This window comes from Zonotrichia albicollis, chromosome 3, assembly GCF_047830755.1.
Source record: "Zonotrichia albicollis isolate bZonAlb1 chromosome 3, bZonAlb1.hap1, whole genome shotgun sequence".
Taxonomy (NCBI): domain Eukaryota; kingdom Metazoa; phylum Chordata; class Aves; order Passeriformes; family Passerellidae; genus Zonotrichia; species Zonotrichia albicollis.
In genome coordinates, this window is record NC_133821.1 from 44,120,731 (window position 1) to 44,138,935 (window position 18,205).

At 39.7% G+C, this 18,205-nt stretch overlaps 1 protein-coding gene across 1 annotated transcript in view; it reads left to right on the forward strand.

Moving 5' to 3' along the window:
• KIF26B (kinesin family member 26B) overlaps nucleotides 1–18,205 on the forward strand; it is a 276,588-nt gene that overhangs the window by 156,016 nt on the left and 102,367 nt on the right. The window contains exon 5 of the mRNA XM_005489720.4: nucleotides 14,547–14,730. Within this exon, the coding sequence (XP_005489777.2) occupies nucleotides 14,547–14,730 (184 nt within the window). The remainder of the gene's footprint in view (nucleotides 1–14,546; nucleotides 14,731–18,205) is intronic.

Genomic DNA, 18,205 nt, shown 5'->3' on the forward strand with positions numbered 1-18,205 from the left:
GGCTGGGGTAGTGGCTGAGGAGCCAGCTGGTGTACCACAACCCCGAGGGACCCTTCTGGTGTCCCTGCTAAGTTGGACATGGACAGCTGATGCTTCACTCCATAGCTTTTGGACAGAAAAGCTCTCCTTTGCCAAGCAGCCACCTGTCCCTTGCCTCCCTGAGAGTGTGTCTTCCTGCCCTGAAGAATTCAGCCCAGTGTTAGTGGTTAGTGCCTCTAAATACCACACACTGATCACCACCCTCTTGTCTGAGCTTGCCATTAGCAAAAGAATAAAAAAAGATCTATTTTCCCCTTAGCTTTGGAATGATTTAGATATTATGTAGGCTTAATCTCCATGGCACTTTCTTCCTCTAATTCAACCTGCAAGGATTTATATAACCAACATTATTACAGACTAATTAAAACTAACAATCTTCAAATGGTCTCACATACTTCTTTATACTTCCTTTGCTTGTGGCAGTGTGACAGACGGTGTTCAAGAATCCAGAATAACTGTGCTTGTTTCCTGTTATATAAGATGCCTCCTTAAAATAGACTGCTGAGAGACTTTTTGAGTTGGTGTGGTTTTTTTTCTTCCCCCAACCAGCTTCACAATATCACTGTGCTGTCAATGTGACTGCCTGTGTGCTTCTGCTATAATCTTATTTAGTCTTGGTAGAAAAGAACATGAAAACAAGCTTGGTTTTTGTCATTCCCTGCTTTCCTGTGGCATCAGATGGAGAAGGGGAAATGGCATGGTCACATGCCCTGTATTTATTCTCCTTTAATTACTAAATGCCTTGCTCCTGGAAGTTCTCATATTGAGTTTATCTGCAGCAAAGGCAGCCAGCCTCTCTCTGCTTGTGAGCCAGTTTTACTCCCAGCCAGGTGTTCAAGGGCAGATGCAATTCAGTCATGCTTGAAAAAATTTTGTATCTTGCTTGGTAAGTAATGATAGTGTAATCATGTCTTGCCCTCCTAACACACATTGTGGCAATGCCAGTTTGGCTGGCTGCCCCTCCAGCCAACTTTCCTTGGGAGCCTCCTAAGAATCATATTGATGAGCTCCATGCCTGAGCTGGTTGCCTTGTGTTCTAACTTTAGGGCTTTCTGTTGTCTCCTTCTTCAAGGGAATTAATATTTTGTGCTTCTTTTTCTTTCAGCAGCAATACAAGGAATACATCATGGCATTGGGTTCAGTCCTCAGACAGAAATTACTTTTATAATTCAGAAAATGCCTGTTCCTGAAATTTGTCCAGCCCCTTAAGGTCCCATTAGTCTCAGCAGGAGCTAAAGGCATGCATCACATACCCCAAGAGATGCCTGGGTCCTTGCAAAATTGAACTTGCAGAGGAAATTTATTATGCATTCAGAAACAAGTGACCTAAGATTGGCCTCAGTGAGCTTTGGAGCTTGATCGTATCTCCAGAGAGTCGTTGAAACTGCCCCTTACATTATTGATTTGAATTTAATGTGATCAGAGTGTGTCTCTTTGCAGTGTTAGATGTATGAAATATAACCATGCAAAAAGGTCCCACAGATTCTCTGTTTCTCCTGGTACTAACTGTATCACATAGTCCACGGGTCTTCCTTCCATATCTTTGTTTTCAGAGACAGGTATCTAGAACAGAAAAGAAATCCAAAGGGGAGTATAAATTCTCTCTATCTGGGGTAATGGAATAGCAAATAAAAATCTAAGTTGGTGCAGTGGGCAGGAACTCACCATAAAATAAAGACTGTAACAGCACCCCTGAGTGGGCATTGAACTGTTGGTGAGGAACTGAATGCTTTTCATCTGCCTGCTGTGCTTCTGATAGCACCTGTTTAAATGGATGGATGCAACCAGACAAAGAGAAAAACAGGTAACACAACAGATGGAAAATAGCTACAAGAGAACATAATGAAATGAAGGAAAAAGGAAGTCAGTGATATTGATGACTGAAAGGGACTCAATGGCCAGTGGCTTTGTCTGGTGTAGGGTTGTGCTGTCCCAGCTCAGATGTGAAGCAGTGTGATGGTTTTCGCTCATGCAAAAACAAAGCCCCAAGTGGGTTCCCTGTCCTGTGCTCCACAGGGCTTTTCCTCTTTGGTTTGTGCATGCCGGACTGGTGTGGGTGCTGATCTGTGCAGGGAAAGTGAACTTGGCTGTCTTGCATGTCTGTGTTCATATATATACACAGCAACAACTTTTCTTATGGGGAATATTTCTTCTTGCCAAAATAACTGTATCAGTAGAGTTGCTCTTGAGTAAATGCAAATTTATCATTTATCATTGTATTTCTTTATTCCCCATGCTGTTTAGGAATAAACTGACTAGAATAAATACTTTCACACTAAGAAGGCCATTTGCTGTAACCATACTGTTGAAATTATTGTGGGATAACTTATGTTTATGCAGTGGTAAAAAAATGTGCATTTATGTGGCTTGCCTGTCTGTATCAGCTTTGCAGTGCTTTTGCATTGTGGACACATATGCCTATGGCTTTCCCACTGAAGCATCGTATCAGGGAACAGAATAAAGTTCATATTTAGAAATCTATTATGTCTTGTGGTATAAAAAGGTTGTGTTATCAGCTACTTCAAGCTAAAGTACTTTAAACCCCTCTTGCTCCCTCCCCAATATTTGTCAGTCTTCTGAGTTGTAATATTCATTCTTGAATGACTGCTTGAATGAGGCTACTTCAGTGATGCCCACAGTTTATGGTTCTATTGCAAGTGGGTAAAACAGAAGATTTACTAAAAATAAACTAATTTTGGAGAGCATGACCTCGTGTGTGACTATTTACAAAACTGTGTAGAGCCCCACTCTTTACTGTGAGTCTAATGGGTCCTGTTAAAGACAAAGGACTGGGGTTAAACTCTGTGGCTTAGTGGGAGGGTACAGGGGAGACATTTTTGGTTGTGAGAAATCAAAATGCTACGATACACTGGTATCTGCAAAAAGCCTTTAGAGAGGACTATTGCAAGCTGCATTTACTGGGTACTAGGTCACAAAAGAATCAGGGTGGGAGCATGAAGGAATAGTCTGCTTGAGGCTCTGAGAGTGCTGCACAGGTTTGTTATGAGCCCAGGAGGCCTAAACTGATAAAGCTAGGCAGCTTGGATAAGTCCCAAAGGGATCAATATCTTTCAGATTGAATTAAATTTTCATTTTGTTCTGAAGCTTCAACGGGAATATGTTTCACTGTGAAGGAGTTGGAGAATTCTGTAATTCAAAGAGGCAACCCCAGACATGCCAGATCAGTTGGTCAGCTTAATTTTAACTGCACTACCCAGTCAATAAGGCTTCTATCCTCTCTTGTTTAAATCAGCTAAAAGCATTTCAACCGAGAGCAGAATCTTGTGATGTTGGAAAAAAATTCTGAGTTTTATTTTCTGGCCAGTTTAGGTTATTTAAAATGCCCAATATGCCAAATGTGCGAGTGTGAGCAAATTTCCAGAATGGAAAATAATGACTTCTCTTTCTGCAAACGCAGGGTGAGGGAGCATTTGGCCTGCTTTTGCCTTGCTGCAGGTGGTTGTAGGGCAAAAAGAAGCAGATTAATCTCTCTGTTATCATCTGTTCTGGAAAGCAAAGTATATTCATTTTTTTCTGTATGCAGAAAGTGCTCTCTTCTTCTCCTGTCCTCTGTCTGGTATAAAGAAATACAGTGAGAAATACAGTTTGTATCTTATTCTTCGAGGGGCCCATGTACACTTTAAGAGTCAAAAGATTTTTCTGGGTAGTGTTACTCCTTGTATTTGTATTATCTACCATGGAACCAGGAGACTGAGGGACTGCACCACTTCTATTTGTATTATATACCATGGACCCAGGGGACTCAGAGACTGCAGTCCCTTTGGTGTCATGGAAGCACAGACAAGATCCTTGCTAATTCCTCTGATATTCCTCCCCCCTGCATCCCACACTCTCAGCTGAATTTCAGCAATATTGAACAGGAGTTACTGGCACTTGATTCAGGTGGAACAGAGCTGCAAATAACGGCGCTATCAACAATTCACAAAAAAAGATTAAGATCCAAGTAAAATCAAACAGCAATTGTGTTTTCTGGCCTTTTATATGCGACTGGATGAGTTTAGAGAAATATTTTTGCATAAAAATGTTGAGCTGTTTTAAATAGCTTATTTTTCCACTTCTAGGGGTATTTTCAAAAATTTGCTTTTGCTGCGAAACAATTTGTTCAGTGTACCAGTTTGTCCAACTATCTGAGAAGTGCCCTCAGAAATGAAAATTAATTGGCTTTCACTGAAATTTGAACAGGTAATAAGCAGAAAAGTGCACATTAAAGGCTTTACAAGTCATAAATTCTGCTTTTCTTTTTTTTCTGATGGTGCCTGTGCCACACATCTGCACAGTTCAATTCTTCCTGGCAATGCCTTACTACTCTGTGTGGTGTATTTAATTTAATGATTTTTTTGAATTTCACTTTACTGGAAATAGAAAAAAAAAAAAGAACAAAAGGTTTGTTTTAAAAATACCAGCAATTGCCAAGACTAATAGTGTTTTCCAGTTTCATAATTTTTCATAATCATTCTGCAGCATGATTAAAGTAGGTTAAATATTAAGGTCAGCTCCCAAAGGAGGTGGGGACCAAGCCAGCAGAATGCTGAGCATTCCTGCAAGAGGCTGGGCATGTGGGACTTCCCTGCAAATGGTAGGATATGAGGACATTTAGTGTTGTGTAGGATTACTGCCTGAGTCTTCAGTTGGTAAAGAGAGAAAGTCTTATCACAAAACATTGAAGGTGATGTGGGTCAAACTTGTGTCATTTTTTTTTCTCAGCAGGAAATGTGGATTTCATTCAAGCTTAATTCATCAGCTTCTGCTGATTAGCTAATGTCCTGCCAGAAAATCAAGAAGTTTTTGAATCTGTTTTGGTTACACCCCTGCAAAAAAAAGTAGCTTTTACCTTTTTCAGTTTGGAATTGTAGTTTGACATTTCTCCATTTATATTTAGATTAATATTCTAAAAATTAAGCTTTAATTTTGAATTTCATAAGAGATTGATGAGACTGATGCCAAGTGATTCTGTTGAAAATTTTCAGAGAAAGTACATTCTGAAAGAAAAAATACATATTTGCATTAACTTTTCTTTCCTAACATCATTGGATCACAGAGTCTGGAGGGCATCTCAGGATGTTTCTACCAACTTCCTGCTCGGAGCAGGCCCAGCTGTGAGGTCAGACACATTGCCCAGGCCTGTATGTATTTGGGTCTTAAACTTCCCCAAGTACAAAAACTTCACAGTCTTGCCTGGCTGCCCTCAGGATGAAAAAGCTTTTCCTTATCCCATATCCAAACTCCTCTGACTTCAACATATGCCCACCAGCTCTTGTTCTCCTTCCATACCCTAGTGTGGAGCACAAGTCCATCATCTGGGTACCCTCCTTGGAGATGCTGGTGGGGATGCTGTTAGGCACCTCCAAAACCACTGGAACTATTTGTGTCAATGTGCCGAGAAAATCTAGATTAATTTATTATTTCCCACCATTCATGAATTTTTTTATGCTTCAGTCTAACTCTAGGAAGTTGGAATCACAAAATTTTTTCTTTTATGATGTCTACTTTGCTTACAAGCTGTTGGGACTGGACTGATTTTAGTCCACTAAGAGGAGGACCTCAGACTTGGACCGTAGCATGTTATTTATAGTAACTGTTGTAGTCTCCAGTAGCTGAAAAAAACTTGTATCAAAGAATTATCACCATCTCATGGTGGGGGCTTAAATAAGTACAAGGCAAAACTAACAGGAACTCTTAGAGGAAATATTTTTTACTACGACAGGAGATGGCTTGTCAGAGCTGGGCTTAAGTGCATTGAGTTTCAATGCATCTGTGTTGTCAGAATAGTTTACCATTTGTATGCTGGTGTTATTTTAAATATGCTGACCTCAAAAATATTGATGAGGCAAAACGCCCTGTAATACATACCTGCCTTTTAACCTTTTTATGGTTCTGCCAACCGGAAAGTTAAACAATGACAAAATGGACTGTGAATCTGTGTGCTGGCTGCTTTTTCTCCTGGTGTTATGAGAGGTTTTTGCTGAATGGGACAGATATGAAACAGAATAGCTTTCTGCACAGTATGTGGTCAGGCTTTAGCATTCAAGGTAATAGAATAACTGTAATCGTATAAGCTCCATAAAACTTACAGCTGAAGGATTTTCTTTATGTGATTTTGAGGACTGTTATTAAATGGCCAGTGGTTTGTGGGCCCCACATTGCAAAGTTCCTGTTAGTTGTGTTTTTGAGCTGTCATGACTGCTCATGAGGAGAGCCAGCTAGGGGCTGACTAACCAGGAATCCAGTCCAATGGTTTGGCATTTCTTGTGTTAGCTTCAACGTAGGGAAAATCTGCCAGCTATTACTTTGGGAGCTTTCACGAGAAGGCAGTGTATCTGTACATCTATACCTTTGATATTTTACAGTTAACAGCTGTAAGGTCTGTGTATATTTCTTGTTGTAGACAATAACACTACAAGGATAAAACAGTGCATGTCTCCTTCCTTAGTACTTGGTAGGAATGCTGGCATCTTGCAAAATAAATCATCAGTATAAATAGACAATACTTCTTAACACTTAAAGGCTGAGCTGGATGGAGCCTGTTTCTGACCCTTCCTTGGAAGATAGTAGAGCCCTTGCCCTCAGCACTGTGTGACTGAAATAAAGGCTACTCTGGTCTCAAAATGGGTTGTCAAGTAACCATGGTGGTAAGTGATAAAGATATTTGAATTAATTTGAGCTATAATAAATATATCTGGTTTTGTAAACTAGTGCTAAATATCTTACTTGATTTTATCTGAGTATAATGGGTCCGTTTGCTTCATGCCTTAAGCATGCAGTGACACATATCTGATCCTCAGAGCTTTCCAGGAAAAGGATAATGTGAGCACTGTCACTTAATTACCATTTTTTTATAAAACCTTTTTTCATTGAGAGAAATAAGCTAGATTAAGAGTAGAAACAACCTTTACCCACTCTTAGAAAAATGACTAGTTATTTCTCTTTGTTGTTTGATTGCTGAGCATTTTGTCATATGGCTGGGTTCTTCTGCTGGCTACCAAAATTATTCTTTTTTCTCTAAAAATGAAGGCTGATTATGTGTGTTTGCAGTCAATAACACAGCAGAAAATGTGAATCTGGTCATTTTTATCATGTATGTGACCACTACCTTGGTTGGTAATGCTGAAATTTAGGAACCAGACTAAAAAGAGAAGAGAATGAGGAGAAAAAGAAATCAAAGTAATCAGAAATTATTTTTCTCTAAATGTATCAAGATATTGAGTCAAGACATAGTTTTCTTGATAGGTACTCTTGAAGGACAAGGGCTTGAGCTCTTGTAGAAATTCCAAATGTGAGGGTTCATGTGAGTTGCTACACTCTTTGCCAACATTACCTTTCTGCATGAATGCCAATGAATGGTCCTGTTGCCAAAGGCAGAAACACATCTGTCACCAAACCAGAGTTTTCCAGGAACCTGTGGGTTAGATAAAAAGGTCTCTGCTGGAATACAGTGCTACCTGGTAAAGAGAATGTTGTGAATCAAACAGGAATGACATGAGAAGGGGTTTGTTTCAGATCTTGTCATATCCTTCTCTGAAACGGGGAGTTTCCCCTCAAATAACAGCTGTGCAGGACATGTGTCCTCTGTCCCACAGTACAGTTGTGTAGAACTATGAGTTTCTCATTAAGCTATTGGTCTGCAAGCATATTCCTCATCTTTGTTTTGGTGCAATCCTGGAGCAGCTCTGTTACCAGTGAATTTACTCAGCTTTGAAGCTGATGTAAGAACATGTCTGTTAATTTCACAGTTTGCCTGTGTGCCTCAGCTTTTATAAGACCTATCCTGAGCAAAGTTTGAAGTCCTATTTTGACTCTTTTAGAATTAAATAAGTTAAAAATAATGAGTTTCTTGGCAGTTACACTACAGTTCCTGGGGAGAGTGCAGTCACTAAGGCAATGTGGCCAAAATATCTGAACTGCCACCCAAGATGTGAAAGATTGCAGCCTGGGACAGCTTTATTGTTGCTATGAAATTGAATGCATGCATAAAATAAAGAGAACAATAAGGGGCAAGTGTTTACTGGGCATTAGAGACATGTTTATTATACCTTCTACAGAATAAGCAGAAAGCTCAAATTATCTCCAGATTTTAAAGGCATTGTAAAATAATTAAACACAAATACAAAGATTCTTACTGGAACTACAAATCCTGAAAATGTTCCTCTGAGGATTTTTATTTCATTCCTCACATATCTTACTAGGCTGCAACACCACAGCCCTGGGCTTGGCCACCCTGAGAATTAAAGTGGAATAAAGTTGTTCTGATTCTTGTTTATAGCTTGTAGCTTCCTGTTGGAAGGCAGGGAAGGAAGGCTAAGAAGGGACATGGCAAGCCAGCTGCAAGATTTTTCATTCTGTCTTTTTGCTCTCACTCTGGGTGAGAAAAGCTGTTCCTTGCAGAGATATGAGGAGAAGCTCCTGGAGGCTGTTCCTGCTTCTTGAACAAGCTTCCCAGGTGGTACCCCAGGATGGCAGCAGAGGGTGGAGGGGTGGCAGAGCAAGCTGTTAGCTTGTGGGCTAAACATCCTCTAAAGCATCTTTCAGCTCCTTGCTTTGGGAGGTGCAGGGTAAGGCATGGCACAGAGGAAGCCACGGCTCCCGATAGAAACACGAGATTTATATGAAACCACATTTCATACCACATGCCTCAGATTTTAAGGCTGGGAAAGACCTTGCCATAGTAATTCAGGCATATTAGCTGTGTCAAATAAGTATGATTTAAAACACCCTTGGCACAAGCCCATTTAGGAGGTTGAAGCAGTAGCAGCCAAGCCAAAATAAATGTGAGGAAAGAAGCAAGAGAGAGGGAGGAATTATGCAGACAGGGCAGTAGCAGGTGTGGGGTCTCCCCTTTTGGTGGTAATTGTCAGGTCAACCTGGCTGTAATGTCACCTTACTGAGCTGCATCACCTATGCAGGTGAATGGAAGAAATAGAATCAATTTTGGTGAAAATTCAGAGAAGGTAGGTTAGATACCTATAATCCAAAAATGTGAACATCCCATTTATCACTTCGTTCAGTTTGTATGGGCAGCATATAGGTGGTGTAATTCAGTAATGAAAGATCCTGGATGAAATACTGTTTGGTGACCCTGTGTGGCTGAAAATCAAGATTGACTTTTCCCACAGAAAAGGAATCTGCATGGTTTTAAGTTTTCTGAATCCCATTGGTTTTCACCTTCCAGCTACATGAGGACTTTTATATGATATGATGACTCATTTAATATAAACATATTTACCCAGAGCAGAAAACACACTTGGAAACCATGTTGGCAAGCATTTGAGTTGGAAGTAATCAAAACTAATGGCAGGATTCCAGGATACCTTTGTTTGACATTCTATCGGTGTTGTGGTTTAACCCCAGCCAGCAGCGAAGCCCCAAGCAGTGAAAAGATTTTTCCTGATCTTTGAGATAAAGACAGTTTAATAGGGAAATCAAAAGCCACACACACAGGCAAACCAAAACAAGTTTCAGTGGTTCCCTTGGGCAGGCAGATGTTCAGCTATCTCCAGGAGAGCAGGGTCCCATCACACGTAATGGTCATTTGGGAAGACAAACACCAGCATTCTGAACATTCCACCCCTTCCTCCTTCTTCCCCCCACTTTATACCCTGAGCATGATGCCATATGGTCTGGGATATCCCTTTGGTCATTTGGGGTCACCTGTCCCAGCTGTGTTCCCTCCCAGCCTCCTCATCAGTGTGGCTGAAGGACAAGCAGCAAAGGCCTTGGCTCTGTGCAAGCCCTGCTCAGCAATAACAAAAACATCTCTAAGTTATCTTCACTGTGTTCAGTACAAACCCAAAACACAGCCCCACACCAGCTACTGGGAAGAAATTTAACTCTACCCCAGCTGAAGCCAGCACAGGCAGGTAACTGAAATACTACACAGATTACATTTCACTTTGTAGGTGACAGTCAAAACTTCTGCTTTCTTCTACAGGAGGAATTATGTCTTGGGTTAAAAAAAAGAAAAAAACCCCCATCAATAAACTGTTGTTTTGAGGGTGTGGCTGGTTAAAGGTGTCTTTCACTTATAGGGGCTCAACCTGAGACCATAGGATACAAATGTTACAGGTCTATTTTATAACTGGTGATATAGATGCACAAATATGCTTAGGGAGTTTGCTCAAAGACTGATTTCCAAACAAAACTTCCATCTCTTTTCCAACATACATTAAGATACAGCAGTCAATGCACTTTTGGGTAAGTAAAAGCACTGTTTTAATTGCTAGGGAAGGTCATTAACATGCTGGGGCTTGACAAATCAAGTCTCAAATCAAGGTTCTGGTAAATCATCCCTTGCATAGATAAAGTTCATACCTTACTCCTTGAATGGTGTACCCAGCCAAAAATATTTTTAGTATAAAATGGAATATATATCTCCAAATAAAGAAGAAAAATAGATTTTTAGTTCAAATTAGAATTGTAAATATTTACAATAAATTAATACATGGCTGTTTAGCATCCACAGCTTGTAAGTAATTTCCTCTGTGGAAAATAGGATATGGAAATGAAATTTCACTCCCTATTTTGACAGAGAAATTGATAAGCCAGCTCAGTAGCCTCTATGATGGAATTTTGTTTCCAAGGGTAATAAGTACTGGATGCATTTTAGTGTAGTATGAACATAGTTTAGTAAGGAATAATTATACAGAGATACACACCTAAGGAAATCTTTTCAGATATCATTGATGATGGAGTGTCTCAATCTGTGTTACTTATCAATGATCTTTGCTGGCACAAGTGTGAATAATATTTTATGTATCCACCTAATGTTTGACCTCCTTCTGAATCTAATGAACATAGCGGGCCTACTGACCTCTACTTTGACACTCCTAAAATTTTAACTTGGATTGGATGATGTGTTGCTGAAAAAAAATCTCTTTAACCAAGCTAAACAAGAATCCCTTGAATTTTATTAGCATTAATTTAGAAGCCTGGGTTTGAAAATCCCAGCCTGCTTGTAAAGTTATAAGGGGGAAAAAAAAAAATCACCATTTCTGCATAGGTGGGGTATGAAAACAATTCTGACTGCCCAAAGATATACATAATTAAAGTTTTATTTTAAAAAACAAAAAGCAGAGAATATCCTTTCAAGAAATTATCTCAGTCTTTGCTATGGATCAGGTGGACTTTCAAAGCAGTTCCCCATTCCTGCCAGGGCAATGTATTAGTTTTATTTGGATTGAACTTTAATCGGCTTTCTTATGTCCCTCCTGCAATTTCAACTCTTGATCTTGTGATTATTTCCTCTGCCAGAAATCTTGTAAGCCTTCAAAAAGTCTCCAGCTGCTTGTTTGCATCAGGACTCTCAGGAAAGAAATAGTCCAAATTATCTGAAGGCGTTAATCCAAAGTATATTAGCTAAACTGGATTAAATATGCATTCATTTGGAAGGTAATTCAGTAAAATGACATTAAAGACAGTTCTGCTGTGAATGAGTATGCTCACACAGTGGTCTAATGCAGTTTAAATTATGCCCTTTGAAAATTGAATTTGGATCAAGTTCCTTGTGTGTCTCTGTGGACACAATCCCTACCACAGCCACACCACACACAGTGGGGAAGTGGTTTGCAAGGCACTGGAGCCCCCTGCACACCCCTGCATATTCCACAGCTGATATCACTTGGCTCAAGGGGGAGCTAATACCACCTGGAGCATGATCAACTTATTGTCAGTACACAAAGCCATGCTGCCATCGCTGCCATCACCATTGCTGCAGCGCTATGCAGAGTCTCAAGTGGAAATCAGAGCCCTATAATACCAGATATTAAATGAAAGAAATAAAATAGCTGGCTGCTGTACAAAGAGCAGAGCCTAAAGAGCTGCTGGTGGAGCTGTGCAGGCTGTCAGCTGCTCTGCCCTCAGGTCTCCCAGGTCCAGCCTGGTGCTTTCCCTGAGGGGCCTGGCGATCCAGAGAGTCTGCATGAGAGAGCCAGGCCTCTGGCTTGCCTGGAAAGGTAAAATACGTGATTTTCTGACCTCCTGTGCTAGATCACAGGGCCAAATCAGTATCAGCTGGTGTGACCAGCTGTGTTTGGAGCAATGCTAGCCACTCAGGCTGAAGGGTTTTGCTCACTCAAATGTACTCACAAGAAAGCCATGCTTTACATATTTGTGTCATATTGCAGCCTACATGTGGTTATAGTATCCCTCTCTTCTCAATTAAATGCTCTGGGAATTACCTGATGCTTATTGACTTTTTCATCCCCTTCAAAATTCCATCCAGTCTGATAGGGCTTGTAAATGATTCTCTTGCCTGACATGCATTGATTTCCTCTACTCAAGGAAAAACAAAGAAGAAAACATGAACTTGTGAGAAATAGTTCATTGTTTTTCATACACTTTGCCAGTCACAGGCCCAAAATATAAGGAAAATGCAGGTATTCCTTTCTGCATGGAAAAAATGTATGCAATCTCAAATGTTATAACTATCAAACTATTATATATAATTCCAAGATTTTGAAAAGGCCAGGTACCTCCAACAATGTGCTTTTTTAAAGAAAGTGTCGGCTGTGTGCTTGGTTGGGTCAAGAAGTGGTTGACTCAAACTTCAACCACTGTGGCTACACAGTCAGCTTTGTAAAAAGAACAGCAAATTCTGGAGGAGCATTTAGTGGCAAGAGGGATAATGGCTCTGTCAGTCAGTTCAGGAAACAGCTTTTAGGAAATACATTTACACCAGGGCATGAGTCAGAGAGGCCAGATAGATGACCATAGTGGATGGAGCCACTTCCTATGTTTCAGACTGGACTAATGAGCTTTTACACATGGGTAAAGCTTTCAGTATGTTTGACCAACACTTATATTTTCAGTTGTTGAACATAGAGTACAAGATTTCTCTCAAAATAATTTTATAGTGAAACTAAGATGTACAGAAGATCTTGATTCAGCATGGACAACTTCACAAAAGTGTTAGTGATGGACAGTGTGGTAGCTGACATTATTGAATCCTCTCAAACCGTGGAAATTTTGCAAGGAAAGGGAACAATGATTTTGACCCACACATTTTGAGTATTTTTTCTATGGAAAAGAAAGTGCATGCTTACATGAGAGGGACAGGTTATGAACTGCAGTCTTTAGGTCAGAGTAAAGGCCAAGGACAAGGAGGTGGTACGGAAGCTTCTGAGTTCTAATTGTGTCAGGTCAGTTAAAATCTCCTAGTGTTTTTCTTTTACTGGAAATGAATTTATCTGGAAGTGCTTTGCACTTGTCAAAGGCTAAAAGAATACACCCTGATGGTGCACACAGTGTACCAGCTGCCATATGGCAGTGTCATACCAAGCAGTAATTTGTCCATGTGTCTGAGACACCTGATACAAACAGGTTACTTGCATATTGAAATGTATGCATATGCACATGTGTGTGTATATTCAGTCCTTCTTTCCTGACTCCTTTGGGTAAAATGATGTCATTACTTTTGTAAGTTTTGAGTTGGATAATATAAACTGATACCAGTACAGCTAAAGCTTCTTAAAACTTAGGATTTAGAATTATTGGTCTTGAGTGTCACACTTCAGCCAAGCAAGGGGAGCCACTGTCAGCACAGATTGCTTTATACATATATTAAGTCCCAATTTGTCTGCCAAAGCAAACCGAATTGTTCTATGCATCTCTCCTTTGAGTTGGTACTCCTGCTGACCTGCTCTGTTTAAAGTGTTCTGTTTTGCAAAAGGGAAACCATGGGACAGCATGATTAATATTGATGTTATCCCTGGCCAGTGCAGGATGCAAAAGTCTTGGAACAAACCAGCTGTTACAAAGATTTGAATATTGCATTATCTCTCAAAATAAAACACTTTGCAAAACAAAAGTACTGAATGTCTCTGTTTTGGAAAAACGTAGCTTTTTCATCAAACGCTATACAAAATTCAGCATTCTTATCTGAGAATTCTGTACTAATAAAAAGACTCTTCACTGCTTCTCCTGCTTAGTGGTTAATGCAGCTGGAGTCTGTGTGATTGTCTCTAGCTCATCACAGACAGCAGTATTTTCACTGGTCAGCATTTGTTCAGCTTTTAGACTGGCTTAAGTTTTAAGAGGTGATAAAAGTTTTGAACAGCTGGTGCAAGGCTTCTTACACCTCAGCAGAGTCACCTGAGCATTTATCACCAATTAACTCCAAAGACAAGTATTTATTTTCTAATCAGTGACCTATGCATGAGACACAATTCTGTGTGAATCTTTCATAATTTTAAGACAGAAATTGCTGTTTGGTTTGGGTTTGGAGCTGTCTTGCAGGCTGAATTGTTTCAGCAGATCAAATAGTGACAGAGGCCTGATTGTGACCCTGCTTAATGAAGACTCTAAATTTGGAGCAACTTTGTGGTCGATGACATTAAAGTAGTACTAAGGAATGAAGAACAAGAATTATAAAACTGTCTGGATCAATGAGGTCAAAACTGAGAGCCTACATAAATAATAACCTGATAAATATTTCTATTTGTTCTTATTGATGAGTTTGAGGTTGTTTCAGCTTACTATTTTTGTTTCTCCCACAGAGCTGCTCAGAAATTGAACCTGTCTTCCAAAAAGAAGAAGCACAGGCCTTCTGCATCATCTGTTCCTGAATCTCCTCTCTTCTCTACCTGCTTCAGCAGTATCCTTCAGACTTCCCCACCCCCTGCACCACCATGTTTGTTGAGGGCAGTCAGCAAAGTGAAAGATACTCCTGGTTTGGGCAAGGTAGGCCTTGCAAATATCACTAAAATACTGATTTTCTTTGGGAGAAGATTTTATCCTTGTGCAAAACATCAAGGGAATTGGAAAACCATGACCTTTCTCAGTTGGTTTTGCTGTATCTGGTCCCTAAACATGTGTAAAAAGGCCTAAAAACTTGAGTTAACTAATGCATGTGAATTGCTAATAATGTTGAGTTAACACAGAGATGTAGCTGTGCAGCAGTTACACACTTCAAAGCCCATCTACATCAATCCACCTGCACTGGGACCACAGTGCTACTAGGTGGAGTTAATGTCCATTCTGCCAGGAGGCAGCATCCATTATCCATTCCAATATCCATTCTGGGTTTCAGGAGTAGTTGTCTCTGTGGCTGTGTATAAACTGCACAGTGATTGCTTGCCGTGGTATATCCTGTGCTCCTGATCCCTTTGCTTTCTCGACTGGTGTCTTGCCTGAACACACTGTAATTTGCTTCTGGCTTATGTCTGCTGGCTTTCTTCCAGCACATTTACCTGAAAAAAACTATGCTTTTAATGATAAATTGCTCCTTTTTTCTTCTGTCATGTTATTTCCTCCCATTCTGCATAATCATGCCCTCTTAAAATGCTGTTTAGGTGCACACTTATGTTGAGGTGATGGAGGAGGTGGATATATAGTTTGCTATGGCTTTGTAGTTTCTCTGAGTGGCGCTTCCCTTTTTCCCTGCTGTAACAGGAGAGCCTGGCATATTACATCTGGGAATATGAGCATGCACTTGCTGAGAAAACAGTTTGCTTTAATCAAGGTAGTTTTTTATGCAAGCATCTGTGTGTGTGGCTTTTCCATATTCCTTGAATACTAAGCAGCAACAATTAATTTGGTGAAAGTTTTTGTTTAGAAGAGAAATTGTAATGTATGACCTAGGACTGCTGAGCATAGGGTGGGCTTCAGAACTTTCACTGCTGATTTTGGATACTCACTTTCCTATATTGTGCAGTTCCAGGGTTTCCTTTCAAAGGACAATGGTATTACTTTCATGGTTGGTTTAATGCCTGTTTGAAAAGAGATTCCCTACACATGGGGCTCCCTTCCTTTTCTCTGGCCTGGTAGGTGGGAAGAAATGTAGAAATCTGTCATGATCTTATAAAACTTGAATAGGGACGCGTGTTCTGACTTCAGTGTGCGAAAGAGGAGTAAACTTGTACTTGTTCATTGTTATAAGAAGTTGCTACAGAATAGATTAACAATAGAAGCCATCCTCTCAGGAGTCTTACTTTTCTGTAAGTAAAATTCCATTGAGGAATAATCAAGGGTGTGTTCTTGGAAACAGGGGCTCATCTCCCATCTTGCACTGCATCAGCACTTTTCCTGATCATTATTTTCACGTGTCCCAAGGAAAGGATCTACACACTGAGACACAAACATAGCTCTGAATAAACATTCCAAGCTGGTTTGAGCCTTTCTTGTTCCTCTCACTACTGGTTTCCAGTGGAGAGGGCTTGGGAAGCAGTTTTGCAATATTCCCAAACAGACCTGTGATTTGCTTTTGCAAAACCCTGTACAAGAACAGGCTCCAGGCTTTCCAGCTATGTAAGTAAAACTGAAATTTTGCAGCTCACATGATGAAGGAGGAATTTATTTTCATTTCAGACTTACTGTCCCAAACTATTAGAGTATATAAATAGCTAAGAGGTTTTAACACATTGACACACATGCTTCTTCAAAGCAGTAAATCAAATTAGGTTATTTCATATAATCATACTAGAAAAATTAATTTTTTCTGCATTTCCATTAGCAAAAATATGTCTAACCTGCAGTTTCTGGAAGTCAGTTTCATTTTTCAACTTTTTGGTTTCTTTTAGGAGTCACCTTATAATTATGACCTGAAGCTTGTATACTTTCATCAGTTTCCCATCAGTTTGCCTCTGTGGCACAATTTTCATTTTAATATGTCAGATATAGGTGCAAGGCACAATAAGTAAATTACTTCAGGATAACAGGGTAATTTATCTGTCAGACTGGGAAAACTTTAGATGAGGTAATGGAATTTCCAGCTTATTTGCTCTTAATTTGCCTTGTTTATGTGTTCTGTTTAGTTAGATTGGGATATATTTTGATGACAATATGTTAAAATCAGTTACTTTTCTCTGTATTTTTTCTCATATAGTGTTTTCTGTAAGGGTATAAATTTATAAAATGTGAACCCATGAGGAAGAAGTGGATTCAGGGAAGCAAAATCTTGTTTTCAATAATTTAGGGTTTTTCCTGGTTTGTATTTAAATAGAACTTTATGAGCAATTTAAGTGTGATAAAATTCTATTTCACTTTGGGTTTGAGTGGGCTGGGCAATTTCTAATGTGACAATTTGTTACTGGAAATTCTGGTTCACCAGAATTGGAGGGATGGCCATTGCCAGGGATTGTGGATTCCTGAAACTCCAGGGGACAGCTGCACTCAGGCTGCCTGGAAGGCAGGCTCACTGTGAGCCCTGGCACACACACTGGGTGTTACTGGCTTGGTGTCAGCTTGGGATCTGTCAGTTTTCCAGGGGAGGGGGGTATCCAAGATGTGAAGGATAGGAAGTTGGGTACATCAAAGCTTAGACTTTCAGGGTAAGTTTAATTTCACAGTTTTCTAAAACGAAATTGCAAGCAAACAGTTGCTATTTTTTATTTTTGCTTCTACTAGAAATTTCAAAGATACTACATCTCATTGCAAGATTAATGACAATGATTTATTTAGAATTATAGAATTTATCTTTCATGTTTAGGCATATAATTTTTTTTAAAGTTAAAAGAGGAAGACCTGCCTATCACCAATATATTTAAAAGTTAGTAAGCAGTTCATTTAGGATGGATATGGGTACAACCCCATATTGAAGCATCTAAACTGATGAAAAGGTATTCAGTATAAAAAAAAGTATATATTCAGGTTGCATGCTTCATGCCTTTTCTTACAAAATGCCTTGCAAAGCAAAACTGTACCAGCCTGGACTTTGAAAGAAGCCTTATTTGAAAACTGAAGTTTAGCTTCACAGAAGCAGGAAGATGATATTAATAATGGAATGGTAGGACTGCATAATCAGCATTTAACTTTGATGTTAGATACACCACTGAGCCTAGCAGAAGTACCACACTGTCAAAGAAACAAGTAAAGCATCAGATTCTTTGTTGCACTCATTTCCAAATAGCTCTTCCTGATGCCAAATACAAAGGTGTGACCCTATTGTAACTATATTAACAGGAGTGCTTTTGTGGATCCTAATTTATCTGTGTACTTTGGATTTAGATTTGCTGGTAGAGGGAGATGATCCTGAGTGGTTGTGTGGTATCCCCAAAGTCAGTTCTTGAGAGTTTTCCTTAGGAAATCCTGTTCCATAAACTGCAACAGCTTGAGCATCATTTCTTCTCTCTCTGCTGTCTTTGGATCCCCATATTCTGAGTAACAGATTGCTTTTACTGAATTTATCCAGAGAGAGAGTGCTACTGTTCTGGATGGC